Genomic DNA, 22,464 nt, shown 5'->3' with positions numbered 1-22,464 from the left:
GTGTGTGATAACATGTTTTTACCATATGATAAATCCTTGTTTAATGTATTCAGTGTTTGCAACTTTGTAAATTGTCCCTTATATCTCCTGTTGCCTCAGGTACCAACATAGATTGTCATTCCTTTAGGGCAAGGACTTATTGGACCTGAATACTAATAATGCAGTGAATTTCCTTGAGCATTATTTGGAAAGCTGAGCTAAAAAATCCAAAATATTATTATCCCTTTGAAAATTATCCTTTTAATCAACAACTACCCTCCTTCCCAGTTGTTTTTATGTTCAAACTTTTTTTTTTATTGAATACATCAAATTAAACAGAAACCTAGTGTGCATTTGTTTCTTGTGCACACAAGGTAAAAGTGCAGATAATCCCATTTTTCCTCTTTTTGTAACAATTGCCATAGAACTAGTGCCCCAGGGATCCCCCTCCCAGTTACACCCAAATTCCACTCCATGTTTTAACCAGCAAATTATTGAACATATATTGAAATCTATTTAACCTGTGCATCTCTTCCATCCCCATAGTCCTTATGCACTCATGATCCATCCCTCCCTACAGTCTTCCCTACCCGACAAAACCCTTTTGTCCCAGAGCGTGAGCCCTTGAACTGTGGTGTGGTTAATGAAGCCTCGCAGACAAACCCATGAGGCCCATCCCCCACAGTAGGCAGATGCACTCTGGGACTGGATCTAGTTTTCACCTTTATTAAGCCCTTTCCCTGCAGGTTGAGCCCTTGGGTTCTGGGCCTGGCAGGACGTACACGAGGTCCCAGTGAGCGAAGGAATGGTGTACAGAAACAGGCCAAAGGTCAGGGTAGGCAGTGGACAGGCGGCATCAGATTCCAGGCAGAGGTCGGGCAGGCAGCGTTCAAGCAGTGTCGGGTTCCAGGCAGAGTTCAAGCACAAAGGATCAGTCCAAGAGGGAGCAGGGAACAGAAGGCAAATCAAAGGTCAGGAGCAGGAAGAAGCAAGAGCATGGGTCTTTAACCGGAGCAGGGAAGGCGAAGGGCAATGTCAGGAGCAGTAAGGCAAGGACAGAAGAGGCACGGGAAGACAGAAACTGGAGAAACAAGGCAGGATCAGGAGCGAGGCAAGGATGAGCATTACACACTGCTATGCAGAGGGACCTATTGCTGAGGTGCCGGGTAAGAAATGAGCCAGGGCTTATATACCCGTTGCCTGTGATGTCATCGGGAGGCATTGTGCTGGCTTCCCCATTGTGAGGCCTTCAAGATACCATGGGTAGTGCAAGCACACACGCATAAGGATGCCTGGCCAGCAGTGTGGCGTAGGCGGTGGTGTTCTTCCTCGTGGCATCGGGGTGTCCCGGGGAGGGTACTCATGGGATCTCAGCCCCTGAGCGACCTGCTGCGTTATGGGTAAGTGAAGCTGGTCATGGGGGCATCCTGCAGTCGGCAAAATGTTACACCCTCTTCCCTTCCTGGTTGTTTTTATTTTAGGACTAGGGGGCATTCCATGAAGTTAGCAAGTAGCACATTTAAGACTAATCGGAGAAAATTCTTTTTCACTCAATGCACAATAAAGCTCTGGAATTTGTTGCCAGAGGATGTGGTTAGTGCAGTTAGTGTAGCTGGGTTCAAAAAAGGTTTGGATATGTTCTTGGAGGAGAAGTCCATTAACGGCTATTAATCAAGTTTACTTAGGGAATAGCCACTGCTATTAATTGCATCAGTAGCATAGGATCTTCTTAGTGTTTGGATAATTGCCAGGTTCTTGTGGCCTGGTTTGGCCTCTGTTGGAAACAGGATGCTGGGCTTGATGGACCCTTGGTCTGACCCAGCATGGCAATTTCTTATGTTCTTAAATGTTGGGGGTGTGCATTCATTTGCAATGTATTGGCAATCCGCAACGTATATGTCCCTATTCGTTGTATTCGTGGGGTCGCGAAACGTATCGTGATTCCCCACAAATATAATATATCATCTGTTTCATATGTTTGGCGCCACGTGCTTTTCTTCGCCACCATTTCAAATCGGAGAACACCATTTGGGTGTATCCTTAGCCAAAAACCAGCCCTTTCCTGTGAGTCATCAGTGACCTCACAGCCCTGTCAGAGTGGGTCGGACAGGTTGGCAAGGAGACCAGAATGCAATATATCAGTGGTAAGAAGTTTTGCAATGCAGCCAATCGCGCTCTCAGTCAGTGGTCGGTGACGCTTTTCCTGTTGACCCAGCACTATATATACTTCAGCACATGGCGTGCCACGCACTTTCTTTGCAGGGGTGATCTGGGGAGGTTGGGAGGTGGTCTGTCTCTGCGGAACGTGGATGCACTCAGAGCTAGTCTGAGTTCTCAAATCTGTATTCAATTGCTAGCTAGGCTAGTTACTTAGATAGAAAAAGATATTTGTGCTTCATTTGGCTGCAGTGCCAGCTAGCCCTGTGTTTTTTTTTTAATTTTTAATTTATGCATTTCAGTACTTATAACAAGAACCATAATCCAAATGAATACAGATAGTTATACAAATACAATTCCACAAAGTAAACGTGCTTCCATTATAAATTCCTATCTGATCTTCATATGTAATATTTAATGAGGTAATTATCTTATGAAGTTAAACGTAATGGAGCAATATCAGAGGAAATTCTGGGAAATTACTTTCAACCATATGAACAATTGAAATAATGAGTAATAACAGGTATTTCTCTATTTAGCCTCTAGTTCTCAAGTCACACTCTCCTGGGGGCGTGAATCTAAGACCCGTAGTTGTGATACTTCAAAGAAAATAAATTTCTGTTGCTGAAACAATATTTCACACTTACATGGAAATTTTAACAACATCTTCCCCCCTTTCGCTTCTACCTCTGTTCTTAAACCAAGAAACTTTTTCCTTCTATCTTGGGATTATTTAGATAGGTCAGGGTATATCCATATTCTAGCTCCATGAAAGAGAAGCAATCTATTTCTCATATAGAAATATATATTTCAAATATATTTCTCATATATTTCTCATGTAGGAGCTGGGAGATAGGGCCGCGCAGCCGGCGCCGGGACCCATCGGGGTAAGGCCCTCAAAACTCGCCCTACCACCGACGGCCCACTGCCGGCCACGAGGCCGCACTAACTCACCGCCATCTAGAGAAAGCCAGCTCCCGAATGAGTCACACCGCCGTCACTGGAAACGCGACTAGGAGGGGATTTAAATCCCTGCTCGTTCTCCGGGCGCCGCGCGCCGAAGGAGCGTGACAAAGGAGCCTGCCCCTTTGTGCGCCCCTTCGTGCAGCCTAACAGCACAACTTTTACCAAATCACCTCTAATTTTGGGTCATCCTACATGCCATTAGCCCCAGGTGGCAGGAACATCTACAAGCAGATCATCAACAACGCCTCATGTCCTCTGCCTACACCATCTAACTCCGGACCCCCTATAACTATCTACTCATCTCTCTCATGCCTCAACACTGCAATCATCACACATTCCTCCGAATCCCATCCTAAACTCCTCACAATCTCATCCAGCCGCATCATACCCTCAACCATCTTACACCCTGTACTGAAGCTATACACCACACAGACCACATACAACACGCATCCAGCCTACATTCATCCCTCCTGACGTCATCCAACACTCGTCCAATCCCCATCCTACAACCATCCTGACACCAGCCAGCTCACATCCAGACCTCATCAAGAACTCAACCTGACTTCATCCAACAAACACCCTAATTTCATCCAATCCGCATCAGAATCTCACCAGAACTACGTCAAACAATCGTCCTGATAAGCTGCCTCAGACCAACATCAACCAAATACCGGCGCTCATCCGAAGCCCTTCAGCAGTCATCCGCTCACCCCATACGACAAGACTCAACACTCCACAAGACCCAACCCAGGGCCTCAAAGCACTCGTCCATCAATGTTCAGCCAAGAAACATCGTACTCAACAAAACATCACCTACCCAACAACATCAAAGCCAGAGGGCAATTGAATTCCAAAACACCAAACAACCCAATCATGATTTCCCCCCACAAAATGACTCTTCAGATGAGATTCAGGCACATCATCAACATCCCACTGAAGAAAAGCATCAGAAACCTATTCTACCTCACCTTCTTTCTAATAAACGCCCAATCATTAACCAAAAAATTCATACTAATAACTGACCTGATCCAAGAAAAAAATCCCGACTTCATAGCAATAACAGAAACCTGGTTCAAAAATACTGATCAAGTACTAATGAATCAGATAACCAACAATGACTACGACCTATTCTCAATCCCATGAAAGCCCCGCAGAGGAGGTGGACTACTTCATATAATAAAAAAGAATCTCTCCATGAAATTGATCCCTCACAACCTCCCCAAGAAATACGAAATTGCTCTCTTTGACTCAGACCACCTACAAATATGCCTAGTCTATTGCCCTCCCAAGCTTCTAGATAACGAAATATCCCCACTCCTAGAATATTTAATAACTAACATCAGCACAAAAAAAAACAACTATAATACTCGGGGATTTCAACCTCTACACAGACAACAATCCCAGATCACAAAGCTGCCAAACCTTACTAGACATGCTATCCAGCTTCAACCTGGAACAAGTGAACATCCCCACTGATAAAGCGGGTCACACATTGGACCTGATATTCACCAACCACCACTTCTCTGACACATCCATCTCAGCCAACCCAGTCCCCTGGTCGGATCACTTCCTCATACAATGCAAAACACATGTACAGACCAACAACACAACAAGCTCAAACAATATTACATCTTTCAAATACCGACCTCCCTTCCAGCTAAACCTACTCCAACAAGAGCTAGGAAAACAACTTACAAACCTAGACCTCTCTGACATCAACAGAGCTATACAATCCTGGCTCCACCTTACTGAACAAACCGCAAATAACATAAACCCCGTAAAAACAAAACAGCTAAAAAAAACCAGAGGTAAAAACAACCCATGGTTTAACTCTCAAATCAGACCGATGAAAACAAACCTCAGAAAAATGGAGAAAGAATCGAGAAAATCCAATTGCCCAACAAGCCTTCAAAGATACCGCACACAACTCGCCGCCTATAAAAACATGATAATGAACACTAAACGTGACTACTATAGTCAAAAGATAAAAAACTCCTCGAATAATTCAAATGCACTGTTCAACATCGTCAGAAACCTCATAGAAGAGAACAGCAACAACGCCCCCACAGCCAAAACAAATAATCTAAGCCAAGACCTAGCCATGTTCTTTAAAAACAAAATAAGCAAAATAACTAACACCTTCAACAATTCCTCATCCATAGAGGAACAATTTGAAACAAAAACCATAACCCCCTGCTCGTATTTCGACCCAATATCTAGCACTGAAACTGAAAAAAATGCTAAAAAAATCAACCCAGCACATCACGATCTAGATATAATCTCAACACATAATCTGAAAGAAATGGCACATATCATAGCCCCAACCATAGCTGCTATTATCAACAAATCACTTGAAGAAGGTGTGCTTCCAACTGAACTAAAAACTGCAACTATCACTCCTATTTTAAAAAAGAACTTAGATCCTGCTGATCTGAATAACTACTGTCCTATCTCAAACCTACCTTTACTCGCAAAGATGACTGAGAAGGCGGCACTGTTACAGCTTAACGAGTACCTAGAGAACAACAATATTCTACACACCGCACAACATGGATTCAGGAAAAATCGCAGTACGGAAACACTGCTTGTCAACCTAACAAAATAATAAGGGGTTTCAACAACAAACTAAGCCACCTTCTAATCCTACTTGATCTCTCTGCAGCATTTGACACTGTAGACCACAAAAGCCTATTATCAAGACTTGCAAGCATTGGTCTTTCTGGCAAAACCCTCAACTGGTTCACATCATTCCTAAATGACAGATTCTTCAAGGTCAACCTGAACAACAAATCCTCAAACCCCCTCCCGCTTGAAACTGGTGTACCACAAGGGTCCGCCCTCTCGGCCACACTCTTTAACATATATCTACTCCCACTCTGCCACCTCATCTCAAGTCTCGGCATAACATATTATATGTACGCCGATGACATCCAGCTCCTCATCCCAGTAACTACCACAATAGAAGAGGCACTAAGCACTGCAGCCAATCACCTAATCTTAATTAGAAACATGCTGAACCAACTAAAGTTATGTCTCAACATGAATAAAACCTAATGCATCCTCATAGGAAGAAACAACTCAGAACAAACTACCCCCATACACTCCCTACAAATCGATAACATCAACATCCAACTGAAAAACTCTGCAAAGGACCTCGGCATCTGGATTGACAATGAACTTAACTTAAAAAAGAACATAGCAACTAAAACTAAAGAAGGGTTTCACAAACTTCACATCCTGAAACATCTAAAACTGCTTCTTCACCATCATGAATTCCGAACAGTGCTACAATCGCTGATTTTCAACAGCCTTGATTACTGCAACTCACTCCTGATTGGCCTTCCTAAATCTACATTAAAACCACTGCAACTGTTACAAAATGCCACAGCCAGAATCCTAACCAGCAAGAAGAAATCAGAACACATCACCCCCATTCTGAGAAGTCTTCACTGGCTCCCAATCGAGCAAAGAATCAAATTCAAAATCCTAACACTAGTTCACAATGCTATATACAAAGCAGACAACACCGCACTCAACAACATGATTCAGCAACACAAACCTCAATGAACGACCAGAACCGCCAGCAAACTACACCTAGACATACCATCTCTTCCTTTGTCGAAGCTTACTAACACTAGGAACAGAGCCTTCTTCATAGCTGGACCAAACTTATGGAACTCCTTGCCACAATACCTAAGCTCACTGAACGACATCAAATCCTTCAAAAAAGAACTCAAAACATGGATATTCAGCCAAACGTTCAGAGATGGTGTGGGCTAAGCGGCATACTACTACCATCACCCAATATCCATGTCGGCTGCACACTCTAAACTTGTCGAATGTTATCCTCTCACACCTCTCACCTATCCACATCTCTCTACCTCACGATCTCCTTTAACGTACCCTTTTTAGTTAATTAAAGATCTGATCCACCCCGCCTACCGAATTTCAGACTATCCTCTCAGACCTAACACACCGTTCTATTAGCTTGCTGTTAGAAATTATTCTGTTAAAATGTTATAGTTGATCAATTAAGAAATCTCTCGTTCAATTGTAAAATGACAGTTCTATACTGTTCCAATATCAATTTGATGTAACAAGTTGTTTTTAATGTAAACCAAAGTGAAGGCTAATTGCTATAAGTCAGTATATAAAAGATCTGAAATAAATATAGGACTTAAATACTACATCCCTGTCTGTAGCAAATGAAAAAGACACATGTAATACAGATCTATTTGTAATAACTGTGTCTAACCCCTGTTAGATTTAAAGAATTTTGACCTTCGATATTAACTTGTTCGGGTATTCCCTTAGGCGTTACATAATAAATCTTAGAGACAGTGGGAATAACAGATTGAGGAATTTTTAAAATTTCTACTAAATATTCTTTGAACATATCATATGGAGAAATCAAATCGAGTTTTGGGAAATTCATTACTCTTAGATTTAAATATTTAAATGAATTCTCCAGAACTTCTAATTTCTTATCGTAAACTATCTCCACACGGGTGAACTTCTGCTGCCATACTTCCAAATTATCTAATCTCTTCTCTGTTTGCTGAATTTTTACATCAGTATTTGACATTGAAATTTCAATATTCCTAAAAAGTTGGTTTGTATCCACTGTTATCTTTGTTAAATTTGCTACTGATAACTCCAAGGCTTTTATAGCGTCCCAAAGTGTGTCCATTGTTATTTCAGCTGGTTTATCCAGATGTAATAATGGACTCTCGGGTATTCTTGATTCCATCCTCCCCAGTGTGGCCGAGATTCCTTCTCCCATCTCTTGAAAGTCATTTTGTACCTTTAAAAATTCAGATGTAATTTGAAGAGGTGTAGGAGGGGTACTTGGGGCACCGGGACTCAAGGTAGTTTCAGTCAAGGAGGACGGCAATTGCTCAATGCCTCCTCCAGCGACTTGTTCCACCGGTTCTGAACCTGATACAGGGGCAAAGAAGGTTGGGATCCGAGGCTGAGAGGCCACAAGTACAGGGGATGATGTAGACATCTCCCTGACTTTTGCCTTATGTTTGGTATGTGACATTTAAATACTATTGGAAATTTATCAATGTCACCACAGATCCCTCCTTACTAGCCCTTTACTCAAACAATATAAATGATAACTTCATAAGTGGAGGCTGCTGAAAGAGGGTTTCAAAGGTCCCGTATGTACTCACTTTTTGTAAATTTGAGGTCTTCAAATTTTCTTGGAAACTTTCACTTAATTTTTGGCACGCGCGGCTTCGGCGACGCGCCGGCGACATCAACTTGTCACAGGGCGTCGAGTCTTAAAGGTCAGCAAGCCCCACATCCGTGACGTCGGAATCGCAGAAGTCCTGCCCAGCTGGTATTCACAAGTCCTGATGAGCTCCGTCGAATCGCTGAAGAAATCAGGTAATCAAGTTATAGGAAATAGCTCCTCCAGCAGTGTTCCCTCTCTCCTCCACCTCAAACGGAACACTGCAGGGTGTTGAGTCTTAAAGGTCAGTAAGCCCCACCTCCGTGACGTCAGAATCGCGGAAGTCCTGCCCAGCTTGTATTCACAAGTCCCGAAGAGCTCTGACGAATCGCTGAACAAATCAGGTAATCAAGTTATAGGAAATAGTAGGGATGTGAATCGTTTTTTGATGATTTAAAATATCGTCCGATATTTTTTAAAATCGTCATTAATTGTTAAAGAGTGTGATACAATAGAAATTCCACGATTTATCGTGAAAAAATCATTAATCGGGTTAGTGCACGCTAACGGGAGTTAGGACACAACCTAAAAACCCATCCTGACCATTTAAAACTGCTCCCTTAGCCTCCACCACCCTCCCAACCCCCCCCCAAAACATTTTAAAATTACCTGGTGGTCCAGCAGGGGTCCCGGGAGCGTTCTCTCATGCTCAGGCTGTCAGCCGATAAACAAAAAACTCACCCCGACCCTTTAAAACTGCTCCCTTAGCCTCCACCACCCTCCCAACCGGCCATCCAGTGCTCCTACCATGTGACAGGGGTCGGCCAATGGCACGGATACCCTGTCACATGGTAAGGGCAAAGGGCCATCGGCGCCATTTTTATTAGTGGCAGCCGATGGCCCGAGAGCGGGAGATCGCTCCCCGCACCCCCACTGGACCACCAGGTAATTTTAAAACGTTTTTTGGGGGGGGGAGGTTGGGAGGGTGGGGGAGGCTAAGGGGTCAGTTTTAAAGGGTCAGGGTGGGTTTTTGTTTATCGGATCGGGCGCAGCTGATAAACAAAAAAACAATCGGGCCGAACGATAAAAATTATAAGATTTGAATCGGAACCGGAACCGAACCGATTCACATCTCTACTGGGTAGTTTATCAGACTCAAGTATATTATTGGGACAGTCTGTGCAGCCAAATCCCCAGCGGGCCTCTTTTGTAGTTACAAGCTCAGTGTGTGCACACACATTACATTAGTGCATATCAAGGCACTGTGCCAGTGGTCAGCCAGTAGGCACTAGGCAGTGACATTAAATCCATAATGTCAGGGAAAGCTAGATGTGGTCGAGTGATTGGGATGAGGCACTTCAAAAGGCACTAGTGCCAGTCCCCCATTAAAGTTAAAAAGGGACCTGTTCCAATCTAAACTGTTTGGAGGGGCAGGCACTGGCAGTTCCATCCAGAAAAAAAATGAAATCTAAACATGATGCATCGCCACCACCTGTTTCTGACCCTGTAGTTTTGGAGGTGAGGGAAGGGGAGGCTGAGTCATGCAAGATAAAATGTCGACACCCAAAAGCAGCAGTGGGACAGCAGTCTCGACTTAGCGTTGACAATGTAGCGCAGGCACTGTTTGCTTCTGATTCTGATGAAGAATCATCTTATGTGGGATTCTCATCAGAAACGGAAGAAGTAATAGCTGATGAAGTTTTAAGAGGATCAGTTAGTCCTGTCTTAGCCTCCACTTTAGTGCAGCAGGGGAGAGACGAAACTGATAATGATGAGGAGGAAGAGCAGTCAGCGCAGGCACAGAGTGTGACTGAGGCTCCTGGCATTGCTTCTCAGGGTACACCCACTATTTCAGCTTCAGTGCCAGCATCTACCCCCAAGACTATACAGAAGGGAGGATCACGAAAGACATCTGCGATCTGGAGCCACTTTGAAGCGACGGAGGACCCGCGTTTTGCTCGGTGTAATTACTGTGGCAGGGCTATTAGCAGAGGCAAGCAAATGGGACATCTATCTAATTTTGGCATGACGCATCATATGAAGAGGCAACACCCAACAACAGTACTGCCATCTGGGGATGGTGGCAGTACCAGTTAGGGGACCCCTTCCAAGCAGTGTAAAGTGGTTGAAAAGGAGCAGAGTCAGCCTACGCCCTCAGCCCCTTCTAGCAGTCAGGTGGCAGGCCAGCACCCCCTGACATGTGGCAGAAGCGACAACCCACCATGGAGGAAATGGGGTGAAGTGCGGTAATGCTATCCTGGGGTAGGAGGCAGGCAGCCTCAAAAGTTGTAACCAGGAGCATTGGGGGAAATGATTGCCCTTGATGACCAGCCCTTGCAGTTAGTGGAGAATGTGGGTTTCAAGTGTTTTCTGAAGGTCATAGTTCCAATTACAAAGTCCCCTCCAGAACCACATTTAGCAGAAAAGGTCATCCCAGCTTGTACAAGCAGTGTTGCAGTCACAACCAAGTGCTGCTAGCTAAGGCACAGGGGAGTGTGCATTTCACCTGCGATATCTGGACCGCCATTAATGCTGCACACTCTTACCTCTCCCTGACAGCACACTGGTGGGACCTGGCTGAGGCAGGGGCAGGCAGCAGCTCTATTACTGAACAAGTATCAGGGTGGAGGTGGGCTTTACTGCACACCCACCTGATGGACCAGGCCCATACCGCAGCCAATATTCTAGCATGCATCAGACAGATGCTGGAGGGCTGGCAACTACATCAGTGAGACAAGAATCCTCAGGCAGGGTTCTTTGTCACAGACAATGGTGCAAACATGGTTAAGGCAATAACCGACGGGTGCTTTAAGAACATCCGATGTTTTGCACACACTCTGCATCTGGTAGTGAAATCAGCTCTGGGGTTGGAGTCCAATGACCAAGAGAATGAATACCTGTATAGCTTAATTCAGAAGGGCATGAACATAGCAGCGCACTTCCGCAGAAGTGTGAAGACGGGGCAGGTTCTCCGACAAAAGGAGACTGATTTGGACATGCCTCACAAGCGTCTCATTCAAGACTTTGCCACCCGATGGAATTCAACCTTTATGATGCTGCAGAGGTTAGTGGAGCTGCAGACACCCCTTCATGAACTTTCTGGTTCAATGGACATAGGTGTGCAGAATCCCCTAGGGCATCATGATTGGTTAGTCATGAGTCAGCTGGTAAAAATCCTGCAGCCCTTCAAGGATGTCACGGAGGAGCTGAGTTACAGAAGTGCCACCTTGGCTGACATCATCCCTATTGTTAATTTCCTGGATGAAAATTTGGAGGCCTTTAAACAGGAAGAGGGAATGACACTTGGGGTGCGCATTGTCTGGACATTTTGCAGCAGCAGGTGGAAGACAGATTAAGACCTTTAACAGAACAGAACACATTCATGCTCGCCACAGTCTGTGATCCCCGTGTGAAAGGGAAACTCACCCTACAGTATGATTGTCTCCTATTGGTGAAGGACCGGCTGTTAGCAAAAGTACGTGAACAGGAGCGCCATAGGCAGAGACAGATTAGGCGTGAAGCAGAGGAGGAAACAGCGGGCACTTCAGAGAATTGTGCTAGCCCAAGCAGGAGCAGCACTCTGTCAGCGACAGCTAGTAACTCCTCCTCCTCCACTTCAGAACGCTAAAGGCATGTTGCCCATAAAGAATCATCTGTTCTGCTACGGGCTAGAGAGAAAGCAGCTGGCATGAGTGACTCTCAGCCCACCCAAGCAAAGGAGACACCAGCACAGCTGTCAGTGACACAGTATCTCTCAGAGCCCACAGAAAACATGCAGACAGATCCGCTGGCATATTGGGCACACAAGTCCACTGTCTGGCCACACCTAGCCAAAGTGGTTCAGCGATATCTGTCATGTCCACCAACCAGTGTGCCTAATGAACGTGTCTTTTCAATGACAGGGGATATCATGAGCCCTCACCGCTCAAGGCTGGCACCAGAGTTGATGGAAATGCTAGTGTTTTTGAAAGTAAACCTGCCTTTGCTTGGGTTTCCAAAATTTCCCTGTGAATGGCAAGATGAATAAAAGCAATTGAAAGCCTTGCAAGCAGCTCCAAACTGCCTCCTATGCTCCAGATAATATAAGCACTGCAGCACATGTACCTGACCTTGAACGCTGTGCCTGTCTGTCCACTGTCCAGGCCATACGTCCCTACAAGGGACTGATCTCTAACACTATGCCTGTCTGTCCACTGTCTAGGGCCGTACGTCCCTACAAGGCCTGACCTGAAAATGCTGTACCTGTCCGTCCACTGTACAGGGCCGTACGTCCCTCTTAGACCTAAAACGCTCTGCCTATCCGTCTACTGTCCAGGCCGTACTTTCCTACAAGGGCTGACCTGAAACGCTATGCCTGTCCGTCCACTGTCCAGGCCGTACATCCCTACAAGGGCCTGACCTGTAACGCTGTACCTTTCTGGTCCACATTTGGAATGTAAGAACATAAAAAGCTGACTTAGATGTTTGGAGCTTGCCATATTTCATATGCTCAATGTTTTTCATGACCTTGCCAACATAAAGTTTTCTGGAAAACTGGTGGTAGTTGCACTCTAGTTCATCCTCTGTGTTCCCATTGTTTACAGAGGCACTGGTGTAAACCACAAAGTCAACATAGGTTGATATTGTAGATTTGGACTTGAGTAGTGGTTTTCTTATTTCTGAGAGCTCTTCAAGTCCTCGAATGCTGTGCCTGTCCGTCCAGACCTTATGTCCTTACATGGGCTTGACCTCTGTCCACAATTGCTGTGCCTGTCCGTCCAGGCCTTATGTCCCTATGTGGGTTTCCGTTTGACCTCTGTCCTTGAATGCTGTGCCTGTCCGTCCAGGCATTTTGTCCCTACGTGGGCTTGACCTCTGTCCTCGAATGCTGTGCCTGTCCATCCAGGCCTAATGTCCCTACGTGGGCTTGACCTCTGTCCTCAAATGCTGTGCCTGTCCGTCCAGGCATAATGTCCCTATGAGGGTTTGACCTCTGTCCTCAAATGCTGTGCCTGTCCATCCAGGCCTTATGTCCCTACATGGGTTTCTGTTTGACCTCTGTCCTTGAATGCTGTGCTTGTCCGTCCAGGCCTTAAGTCCCTACATGGGCTTGACCTCTGTCCTCAAATGCTGTGCCTGTCCATCCAGGCCTAATGTCCCTACAAGGGTTTGACCTCTGTCCTCGAATGCTGTGCCTGTCTGTCCAGGCCTTATGTCCCTACATGGGTTTCTGTTTGACCTCTGTCCTTGAATGCTGTGCTTGTCTGTCCAGGCCTTAAGTCCCAACATGGGTTTGACCTCTGTCCTAAATGCTGTGCCTGTCCGTCCAGTCCTAATATCCCTACAAGGGTTTGATCTCTCCTTGAATGCTGTGCCTGTCTGTCCAGGCGTAATGTCCCTACAAGGGTTTGACCTCTGTCCTCGATTGCTGTGCCTGTTTGTCCAGGCCTTATGTCCCTATGTGGGCTTGACCTCTGTCCTCGAATGCTGTACCTGTTTGTCCAGGCCTTATGTCCAGTCCTAACGGCTGAACCCTCATTGCAAAGGGAAACCTCAGTCTCTGGTAATTCAAACTAGTAATCCTTCACAGCATGGATCCTTAAATAAAACAAACAGTTTTCTTTAGTTTCAGGGCAGAGAAGATAAGTTCCTCCATCTTGCTTATTTGTGAGGTTTTTTTTTTTTTATATACCGATATTCATTAAATAACATCACATCGGTTCACATTCAACAATTCACATGAAGTCATGATCTGTTTGCAAATGCTTAAATCCTAACAATTTGTACCATTATACACTCTAGGGGCCAACCCATTCCAGGGAACCCTTTCCTGCTCAAAGGAAAGGGAACTCTCCCCGGATGTAGCAGTCTATCTCTTAGCACCTGTTGACCCACGTTCAGAACGAGAAAAGAGCTCCAAGATACTTAGACTGTGGCAAACACTGTGAGACCATGCTCACAGTGAGACCCTGCTCCATGTCACCATCCTTTGAAGGCTCGTGCTCCACTCTAGGGGCCAATCCATTCCAAGGAAGTCCTTTCCTGCTCAAAGGAAAGGGAACTCTCCCTGGTGTAGCCACTGCCAGCCTATCTCTTAGCACCTGTTGACCCATGTTGAACCGCTGTTCACATGGCACCTTGCTCCATGTCGCCACACTTTGAAGGCTCATGCTCCACTCTAGGGGCCAACCCATTCCAAGGAAGCCCTTTCCTGCTCAAAGGAAAGGGAACTCTCCCCGGGTGTAGCCAGCCTGTATCTACCCTCTGACCCATGTTGAACCGCTTTTTACATGGAAACCTCCTCTGCCTTGGCCTTGAGAATTCTTGTTTGTATATCTGCTAACTCCACCAGATTTTAAAAGACCAGCGAGAGCTCACTAGACGCAAATGGAAACACCCCACTCTAGGGGTGAACCCATTCTAGGGAGCCCTTTCCTGCACAAAGGAAAGGGAACTCTCCCCGGGTGTAGCCAGCCTGTATCTACCCTCTGCCTCTGTGTCTTGCTGCTCACTCAACTCCTTGTGGTGTTCTTGCCACTATCATGGTTGCTCAGTGTGTTGGTGCTAGTCTTTCTGCTTGCTATGTTCCCCCTTCATTGTGCTATAGGTTGTTGATGCCACTTGTCTTGCCACTTTGCCTGTTGTGCTGCCTTCGAGGGTTCATGCATCTGTTATCGGTGCTCTCTTTTGAAGCTGTGGTGTGTTTTTGACACTCTCGCTGCTGCTTTGCACCTCTATTAAAGCACTCTTCTTGCACTCCTGGTACCCCTTTGCCCCTTTAAAGTATCTAAGGCTATTCATACCACTTTGGTGTCATTTTGCCACAGTCTAAGAACCTTGGAGCTCTTTTCTTGTTTTGATGATTGCTTCCCAGAAGTTTCATCAAAATTGATAATAAAACCCCAATTCTGCACCAAAAATAGGCTGCAAATACTTCCCCCATTGACTTTAATGGGAACCGGAAATGGAATGCAACGTATCAACAGATCGAGGGCGTCATTGAACGAATGTAACGTATTTGCCCGCCGACGAATACGAATACCAAATCAGATGAATACGTACCCTCTGCACATCCCTATGGCTCTCTCCTGCCCCTCTACTCACCCACAATCTCAGTAAACCCTGGCCACACTCCCCTCCTCAACCAAGAAATCTCCAGCTGAGAGCAAGGTAAATACCTGCCTACTCCCGGCACTAAGCATAGTTCTGAGCAGAGAAGCACTGGAAGCGTAAGCTATGCTTCAGTTTATGCTTCCAGCACAGCTGCTGGCTGAGCTATAAGTTAGCTGGATAAGTGGCCCAACATGTAAAAAGTTGCCTTGGATAACGTTTGAGTTATCTGGTTAAATGGCCCTCAGTATGAACCTTGATTTGTTTTGGTTGGTGTTACTGGTTAAAGAAGACTTGGCTCTTTACTAAAGCCTACACCTAATTTCTCAATCTTTCTCTCCATTCTCTTTTCCCACCCTCTCCTCACTCTCCTTACTGTTCAGTTCGCTTATCTTCCCTAATTCCTCAATGCTCTCTTTCCCCACCTTCCACTACACTCCACCCTCCCTTCCTTCCCCTCCCCCCCACCCCGTCCCTCTACCCCCACGTCTCATTCAATCCCTACACATTCTACCTTCCTTCCCTCTCCCCCCCTATGTTCCTCTGCCCCCTTCTCTTTTCAAACTCTACTCAAATTTATTTAATATGTCATCGCCTCATATTGGATATGTATATACTGTTATATTATTATTTTATATATATTAGTAAAGCTTATTCTTAACATTTAACATTCAATGTTATTTTCCCTCCTTATATCCCCCCCTCAATTGTTCTCTTGTTAATTTGTTATAACTTGTCGATATAGTTCTGTTCGATGTAAAATGCCTCCCTAGGCGTCTGTTTGCGTTACATTGTGAACCGATGTGATATCCCTGATGAATGTCGGTCTATAAAAATTTTAAATAAATAAATAAAATAAAGAAAAACTCATTTGAGATACTGTTTCAAGCTAATCGCACAGATATTTTATTTGGACATATAAATCATTTCCTTTTGTAGTCAGTACTGGCTCAGGTCCTGTGCTAGCTTGTTCCATTTATGTTTGTTTTTCATTAAGAAGTCTTCTATAGAGGATGCTGCTGCTCTTTATTTGACTCTCTTCAGGAATTAACATGATATCGCTAAATGTCCATGGAATATCCTCACCTGTTAAGAGAACCAGAATTCTTAATTATTTGTGTGGCCAATGTGCTCATATTACATTCTGAGAAGAGAAACACATTACGAAACTTGACCCTCTCAAACTTTGTAAATCTTAGGTTGATCAGACTTTTTTGAATCATATAATTCCCAAAGTAGAGGCGTGAGTGTATTAATCCATAAATCATTGCCCCTGTTTGTGAGAGGCGGAAGGGCTTTATGAGGGCAATATTCAAAGCCATTTAATAGGGATGTGCTTTTGTTTTTGATGAATGCTGCAAATGAAACAAATGGGTTCCAAATGGAATGAACACAAAATTATCAAAAATGTTCAGGCATTTTCAATTTTGTAATATTCAAAGAATACAAAAGTGGTTATAAAATATAGCTTTTTAAAAATCCCTCAATCAAAGAAGCTGTTAGTACACAATATTACACAAAAAAAGCATAAACATACTTATAAAATTTGTATCTTTAGTAGTAAATATATACATAAAAATATACAAAAATATTCTTATACCAAACCAAGTACATAAATAATCATCAAACTACATATGGGCCTATTTTCAACACAATGTACAGAAAAAGGATAAACATATAGACAAACAAATACATACAATAAACCCCCTAATAAAAAAAAATCATACAGGGTATGTTTAAATCAGAGTAAAAACAATCCTTTCATTTCCTGCTGTGTGAATCAAAAACATAAAACAAAATAGATGAAGGACACAGCAAAAAACAGTCTTGCAATTTAACTCCAGATCATATATAATTCAAAGGGAGGCTCCCACGGCCAAGAAAACTTTCACTGCCTTAGAATTCAAAAGGAGGCTTCCACTTCTGAAAGTACTTTCACTTCCATCACAAAGATCTTGTATATACGTAATGATTGCAATTCACAAGTTGAGTCAATATCAGAGATCTGAAAGGCATCCGCCACTTCTAGTGCTTTTTCCAAAGTGAACGGTGGCAGCAGACCCACATGGGCCAGTCAATCCCTTCTAGGAACTGTTCCAGAAGTTGATGGAATAGGTTTTGGTGGCTTTCCCCTGGCTGTAGGATGCCCCGTCGGAACTGTTGCCAGTAGTTTCTGAGGTATACCCAGCCCTTTCTAGGACGGCAGTCTTAACTTCCACATCAGTAGCCCTTCCATATGGACTGGCCACTTGAAAGATCGCTTGACAGTTGCTTGTGAGCAAGTTTGCTAGGTAAGTGTTCCAGTTGGCTTCTGGCCAACTCATTATGCTGTGGTCCTTTGGAGGTTTTTCAGGAAAACCTCTGGTCCTCCCCTGTCTTCATAAATGGGACAGAAGGAAGTGGATTTCCCTGGGTTATGGTAGCTTGCATGGCTTGAGAAATCTGCACCAGCACCTCCAGTACCCCTTGCTGCTGGGTGAACTGTAACAAATTTCTGAAGCTGACTGCTGGCCCTCTGCCAGGGCATGTACTAGTTGCTCCATGTTCCCTGCTCCTCCATGTGCACAAGCCTCAATCTAGTGAATCTCCAGGGAAACAGAGGAAAACAAAAAAAAAAATCTTTCTGGTCTGTCCAGCTCTTAGTAACTGATTATTTCACTAGCTGCTTCAGGCAGGCCTAGCCCCCTTGGCCTGATATACTGAAGTCTGTGCTGTCCCTGTAGCAGGGCCCCAGGAAAATAAAAAAAATGATCTTCTCTTTCTTCTGTGTCTGTGGGCTCCTATCTGTGATACCCACTTAAAACAGAGGTCCCACTGCCGCTACCATATGTCATACCAAGCAGTCCGAGGGTAGCCAAAGAATAGACTTCAGGTTGGACACTGGCAAAAATCTTTTATAAATCACATCCTCACACTTCCCTTCTGTTGGCAAAGAAAAGCCCGGGACATGGGTATTATGTTTAAAGTGCTGAGAGTGAGGACAGGAGTGAGTGTGCTTCGCTTGGGCTCTCTTTGGGAAAAGCACTAGAAGTGGCAGATGCCTTTCAGCAGGCACAATTGTAAGGAAGCTAGAAAGTAGAGGTGTGCATCCGTTTTCCACGTATTTGTAATCCGCAACTTATTTTTTGCTATCTGTTAAATACGTGGGGAGGCGAAACGCATCGCGACTCCCCACGCATTAAACAGATTTCTGTTTTATTCGGCCTAAATAAAAATTTTAACCCCCCCACCCTCCTGACCCCCCCAAGACTTACCAAAACTCCCTGGTGGTCCAGCGGTGGGGTCCGGGAACTCACTCAGACCCTCGATGCTAGTTTCATCATGGCGCCGATAGCCTTTGTCACAGGGGCTACCGGTACCATTGGTCAGCCCCTGTCACATGGCCATCGGCGCCATCTTGTGCTCCTACCATGTGACAGGGGCTGACCAATGGCACCGGTAGCCCCTGTGACATAGTATGGGCAAAGGCTATCGGCGCCATTTTGAGTCCTGGCGTCGGACGGCAGGTCGCTCCGGGACCCCCGTTGGACCCACAGGGACTTTTGGCCAGCTTGGGGGGGCCTCCTGACCCCCACAAGACTTGCCAAAAGTCCAGCGGGGGTCCTCCTAATTTAGTGACTTCTTGCATAGAGACAGTTAGTAGCATTTTCTATCGATGTAGACTTCCTATTTTACATTGGAGCTTCGTGAGCTTATTGCGCTTTGCAACTTTAAGTTGTTATACATTGTACAGTAAGCTAGGTAGCTTTTTACTATGAGATTAGTGACTTTTTACAATGAAGTTAGCTTATTGCGCTTTGCAACTTTAAGTTGTTATACATTGTACAGTAAGCTAGGTAGCTTTTTACATTGAGATTAGTGACTTTTTACAATGAAGTTAGCTTATTGCACTTTGCAACATTATGTTGTTATACATTGTACAGTAAGTTAGGTAGCTTTTCACTATGAGATTAGTGACTTTTTACAATGAAGTTAGTATCTTCTTACATTGAGATTAGTTAGTAGCTTTTTACATTGAGGTTAGTAACTTTATACAGTGCCTTTATGTCCTTTAGGATAGCATCTTTGTGATTGTCTGATGATTGGTCTGTGGAGAGTCGTTCTGTGAAATGTAGGGGGTGGGTGGAACTATGTATGCGGTATAATTAGAAGGTTTGTATTGTTGAGGTTGACCGCAATGAGAGCTGACATGGTTCTGTGGGGGGGGGGGTGTTGTGGGATGTGGTGGGCAGGTGGGGGGAAGATGTGTGTGGTGGGGGGGGGGATTTAGCTTTGTGTGTTGATTTTTCTCTCATATTTGCATGTTTTTGCTCCCTGTTTCAGTACATGTAAGAACAGAATGTGGCAGTGTACCAACAAACCCTGCCTGGCAACTTGTGCTGTATATGGAGATGGACATTACATCACCTTTGATGGAAAACGCTATAACTTCAATGGAGACTGCGAATACACCTTGGCCCAGGTAAAAAATAAAACGTTTTTATTGGCACTTCTAATGTAGACGATACTAGGGTACTAAATCAGTTTACACCGTAATTGGCAATCTGTAACTAAGCTATCACTTTACTATTTTCCTCAGGATCACTGTGGTACGAACAACACCAATAGCACCTTCCGAGTTATCACTGAGAAAATCCCCTGTGGCACCACTGGAACCACCTGCTCCAAGGCCATTAAAATCTTCCTTGGCGTGAGTAGCTTTGCTTGCATAAAGTACATGGGTCCTTTCTCTGAAAAGGAAGATTTAGGATTTCCCACTGTTCTTGGAGGATCCTCCATCTACGCTAGTCTAATGTCACCTACAAAATAACATTTTGTGCTGCTTCCTATTTCTGTTTTATATAAACCTCTTAAGTATTTCATCCTCTGATGCAACTTAAACAGGATTGCTTTTAGGGAATTTTTTTTCAGGGCACACATTATTCCTGCTATTATGAATGTGCCAACATAGTTGGCATCTTTAATGTTTGAGGTTGGTTCTCACAGCAGCTGCATGTGAACTTGTCTGAAACAATGCAAACTATGTCTACCAGCATCTTTATATAAAAGTTTGGGACTGACGTATCACTTGGTTTACTTTTTAATGAATTTAGTACTTGTGAATGGTGCCAGCCTGACAAGCCCTAGGAATCCTCCATAGTATTCCTTTTATTTGCAAAACAGGCAGAGCACGGGCAGCATCAGTGGCAAGCCCAAGCAGCTCTGTCAATGTGCCTCAGCCCTGCTCTGGAAGAACCACCTCTAGGGGCAAGAGGGAAACTCATTCTCCAGGTCTGCGCAGTCTTTAGGCCTCTCTGCTAAATGGTGTCAATTAGTGCAATGTGGTCATGTGGAAACACTCTGCACTGGAAAATGGACTGAGACCAACACAAATTATTTACATAGAGCAATGCTTTAAAGACTCTTATTCTGAGATCACTTTGAACCAATGATCTAGAGGTAAAAGGCTCTGAACACTAAAACAAACTGGTTTTCTGAACAGTGAGACAGCCATAGACGATGCTATAGATCTATAGATCATTATGTTGGGATATTTTTAACTGTATTCCAAGTGGTATCTACCCAATGAGAGAGTATCAAAGTGGTGTGACAAATGTTACTCTAAGGTTATCATTCAAAGAAGAAATAGTGCTTATGACAGAAAGTTTCCACAGGTTGTGCCGAATCAATTGCTCAGTTACTAATTACTTATCTATTGATGAGTATTGACCTCTTATTTGGATTTTGATTTATGCTTTAGTTCTTTGAGTTGATACTCACTGATGAGCACTTTGAAGATAGTGGAGAGAGGTAATTGGATTGGAAGTGCCATACTAAGGTCCGTAAGAATGGGCATCTACCTGGTGAATTGAAGCCAAGAATGGACTGATCTTCATGTGGGATAAGAAGACAAGTATCTTCATATCAAACTCAGCCCAGAATTCAGGTAAGGTTTGTCTCTAAAAGCGCAAGCCCCTCTGTCTGTGCAAAATTTACATATACAATGCATTAGGGTGAATCAAGAACACAGGAGAAAAAGGAACAGGAAGTTTGCTATAGGGATAAGTAAGTAAGCATATTGAGTTTTCTGGTATTTAGGTAATAAAAATTATTCATCACTGAGATATCATGATACAAGGTAGGAATAGAAAATTAGTAAAAGAATTATCTTATACCAGGACACCACTGAACACCCAAAGATTCATGTTTTCAAAAGTCATTGTTTCTGATACTTTTTGCAAACCTACTCTCATATTTCATTGGATTCTCTTCTCAGGGGAAGGTCTGTGGCCTCTGTGGGAACTATGATGGAAATGCAATCAATGACTTCACCACCAGGAGTCAGTCTGTGGTCGGGGATGTGACAGAGTTTGGAAATAGCTGGAAATTCTCCCCTACCTGCCCAGATGCCAGTCAAACAAAGGATCCATGCACTGCAAACCCTTACAGGAAGTCCTGGGCAGAGAAACAATGCAGCATCATTAACAGCAAAGTGTTTGCTGCTTGCCACCCTCAGGTATGATTCACTTTATTCTCAGGTTCCTGGGGAAGGGATAAAAGTAGTATGCAACTAATGGAAACTGCAACTGACTGCTCTGACACCGAGGGGTAGATTTTAAAAGATGCACGCGGTTCCCGGCACGCACACCTGGATGCACCGATTTTATAACATAGCGGCGCTGGCGCGTGCATAGTTATGAAATCCATTGGCTGTGAGCACATGGCACGCCGGATTTTATATCCAGGCGCGCATGTGTGGGCAGCGTGTGCAGAGGGGGTGTGAATGTTTGAAAAGTACAACGCAGCGACACAAATCGATGGCCTTCGCCCACTTTCCTCCCCCCACCTAACATTCCTTCCCCTATCCCTTTCCCTCTCCTCCCCACCCCATAAACCTAACCTACATTTCCTCAAGAATTTTTTATTTTATTACTTACTGCTCCTCGGGAGGCAGAAATAATTTACACGTACCAGCTGGGCTGCGCGGCGCTTCTTCCTGGGACAGCAGCTATGGCCACTGTCCCGGCCAGCCTCCCTCCTGCCCCTCCCACCCAACCATGCCCCTGGCCCGCCCCCTTTTCAGGGCCCGCCACTTGTGCACGTATCGGCACTTA

At 44.5% G+C, this 22,464-nt stretch overlaps 2 protein-coding genes across 2 annotated transcripts in view; one reads left to right on the top strand and one right to left on the bottom strand.

Moving 5' to 3' along the window:
• The first annotated feature begins 1,282 nt into the window (after positions 1 to 1,282).
• LOC115079135 (mucin-6-like) lies at positions 1,283 to 21,164 on the top strand. The gene is made up of 4 exons (XM_029582253.1): positions 1,283 to 1,379; positions 19,694 to 19,832; positions 19,950 to 20,060; positions 21,111 to 21,164. The coding sequence occupies exons 1-4, from the start codon at positions 1,342 to 1,344 to the stop codon at positions 21,162 to 21,164; spliced, it is 342 nt and encodes a 113-aa protein (XP_029438113.1). The 5' UTR covers positions 1,283 to 1,341.
• A 132-nt stretch (positions 21,165 to 21,296) lies between these two features.
• The window catches only part of LOC115079440, a 135,627-nt gene continuing 134,459 nt past the window's right edge, over positions 21,297 to 22,464 (bottom strand). The window contains exon 6 of the mRNA XM_029583038.1: positions 21,297 to 21,331. Within this exon, the coding sequence (XP_029438898.1) occupies positions 21,310 to 21,331 (22 nt within the window). The 3' untranslated portion in view covers positions 21,297 to 21,309. The remainder of the gene's footprint in view (positions 21,332 to 22,464) is intronic.

The sequence above is a fragment of the Rhinatrema bivittatum genome, chromosome 17 (genome assembly GCF_901001135.1).
Source record: "Rhinatrema bivittatum chromosome 17, aRhiBiv1.1, whole genome shotgun sequence".
Lineage (NCBI taxonomy): Eukaryota > Metazoa > Chordata > Amphibia > Gymnophiona > Rhinatrematidae > Rhinatrema > Rhinatrema bivittatum.
This window is presented reverse-complemented; position numbering and strand designations above follow the sequence as displayed.

Coding starts and splice junctions, on each gene's coding strand:
- LOC115079135 (XM_029582253.1), top strand. CDS start 1,342: ATGGGATCTCAGCCCCTGAGCGACCTGCTGCGTTATGG. Junction 1,380..19,693: donor AGCGACCTGCTGCGTTATGG/GTAAGTGAAGCT, acceptor TCCCTGTTTCAG/TACATGTAAGAACAGAATGT. Junction 19,833..19,949: donor GCGAATACACCTTGGCCCAG/GTAAAAAATAAA, acceptor TATTTTCCTCAG/GATCACTGTGGTACGAACAA.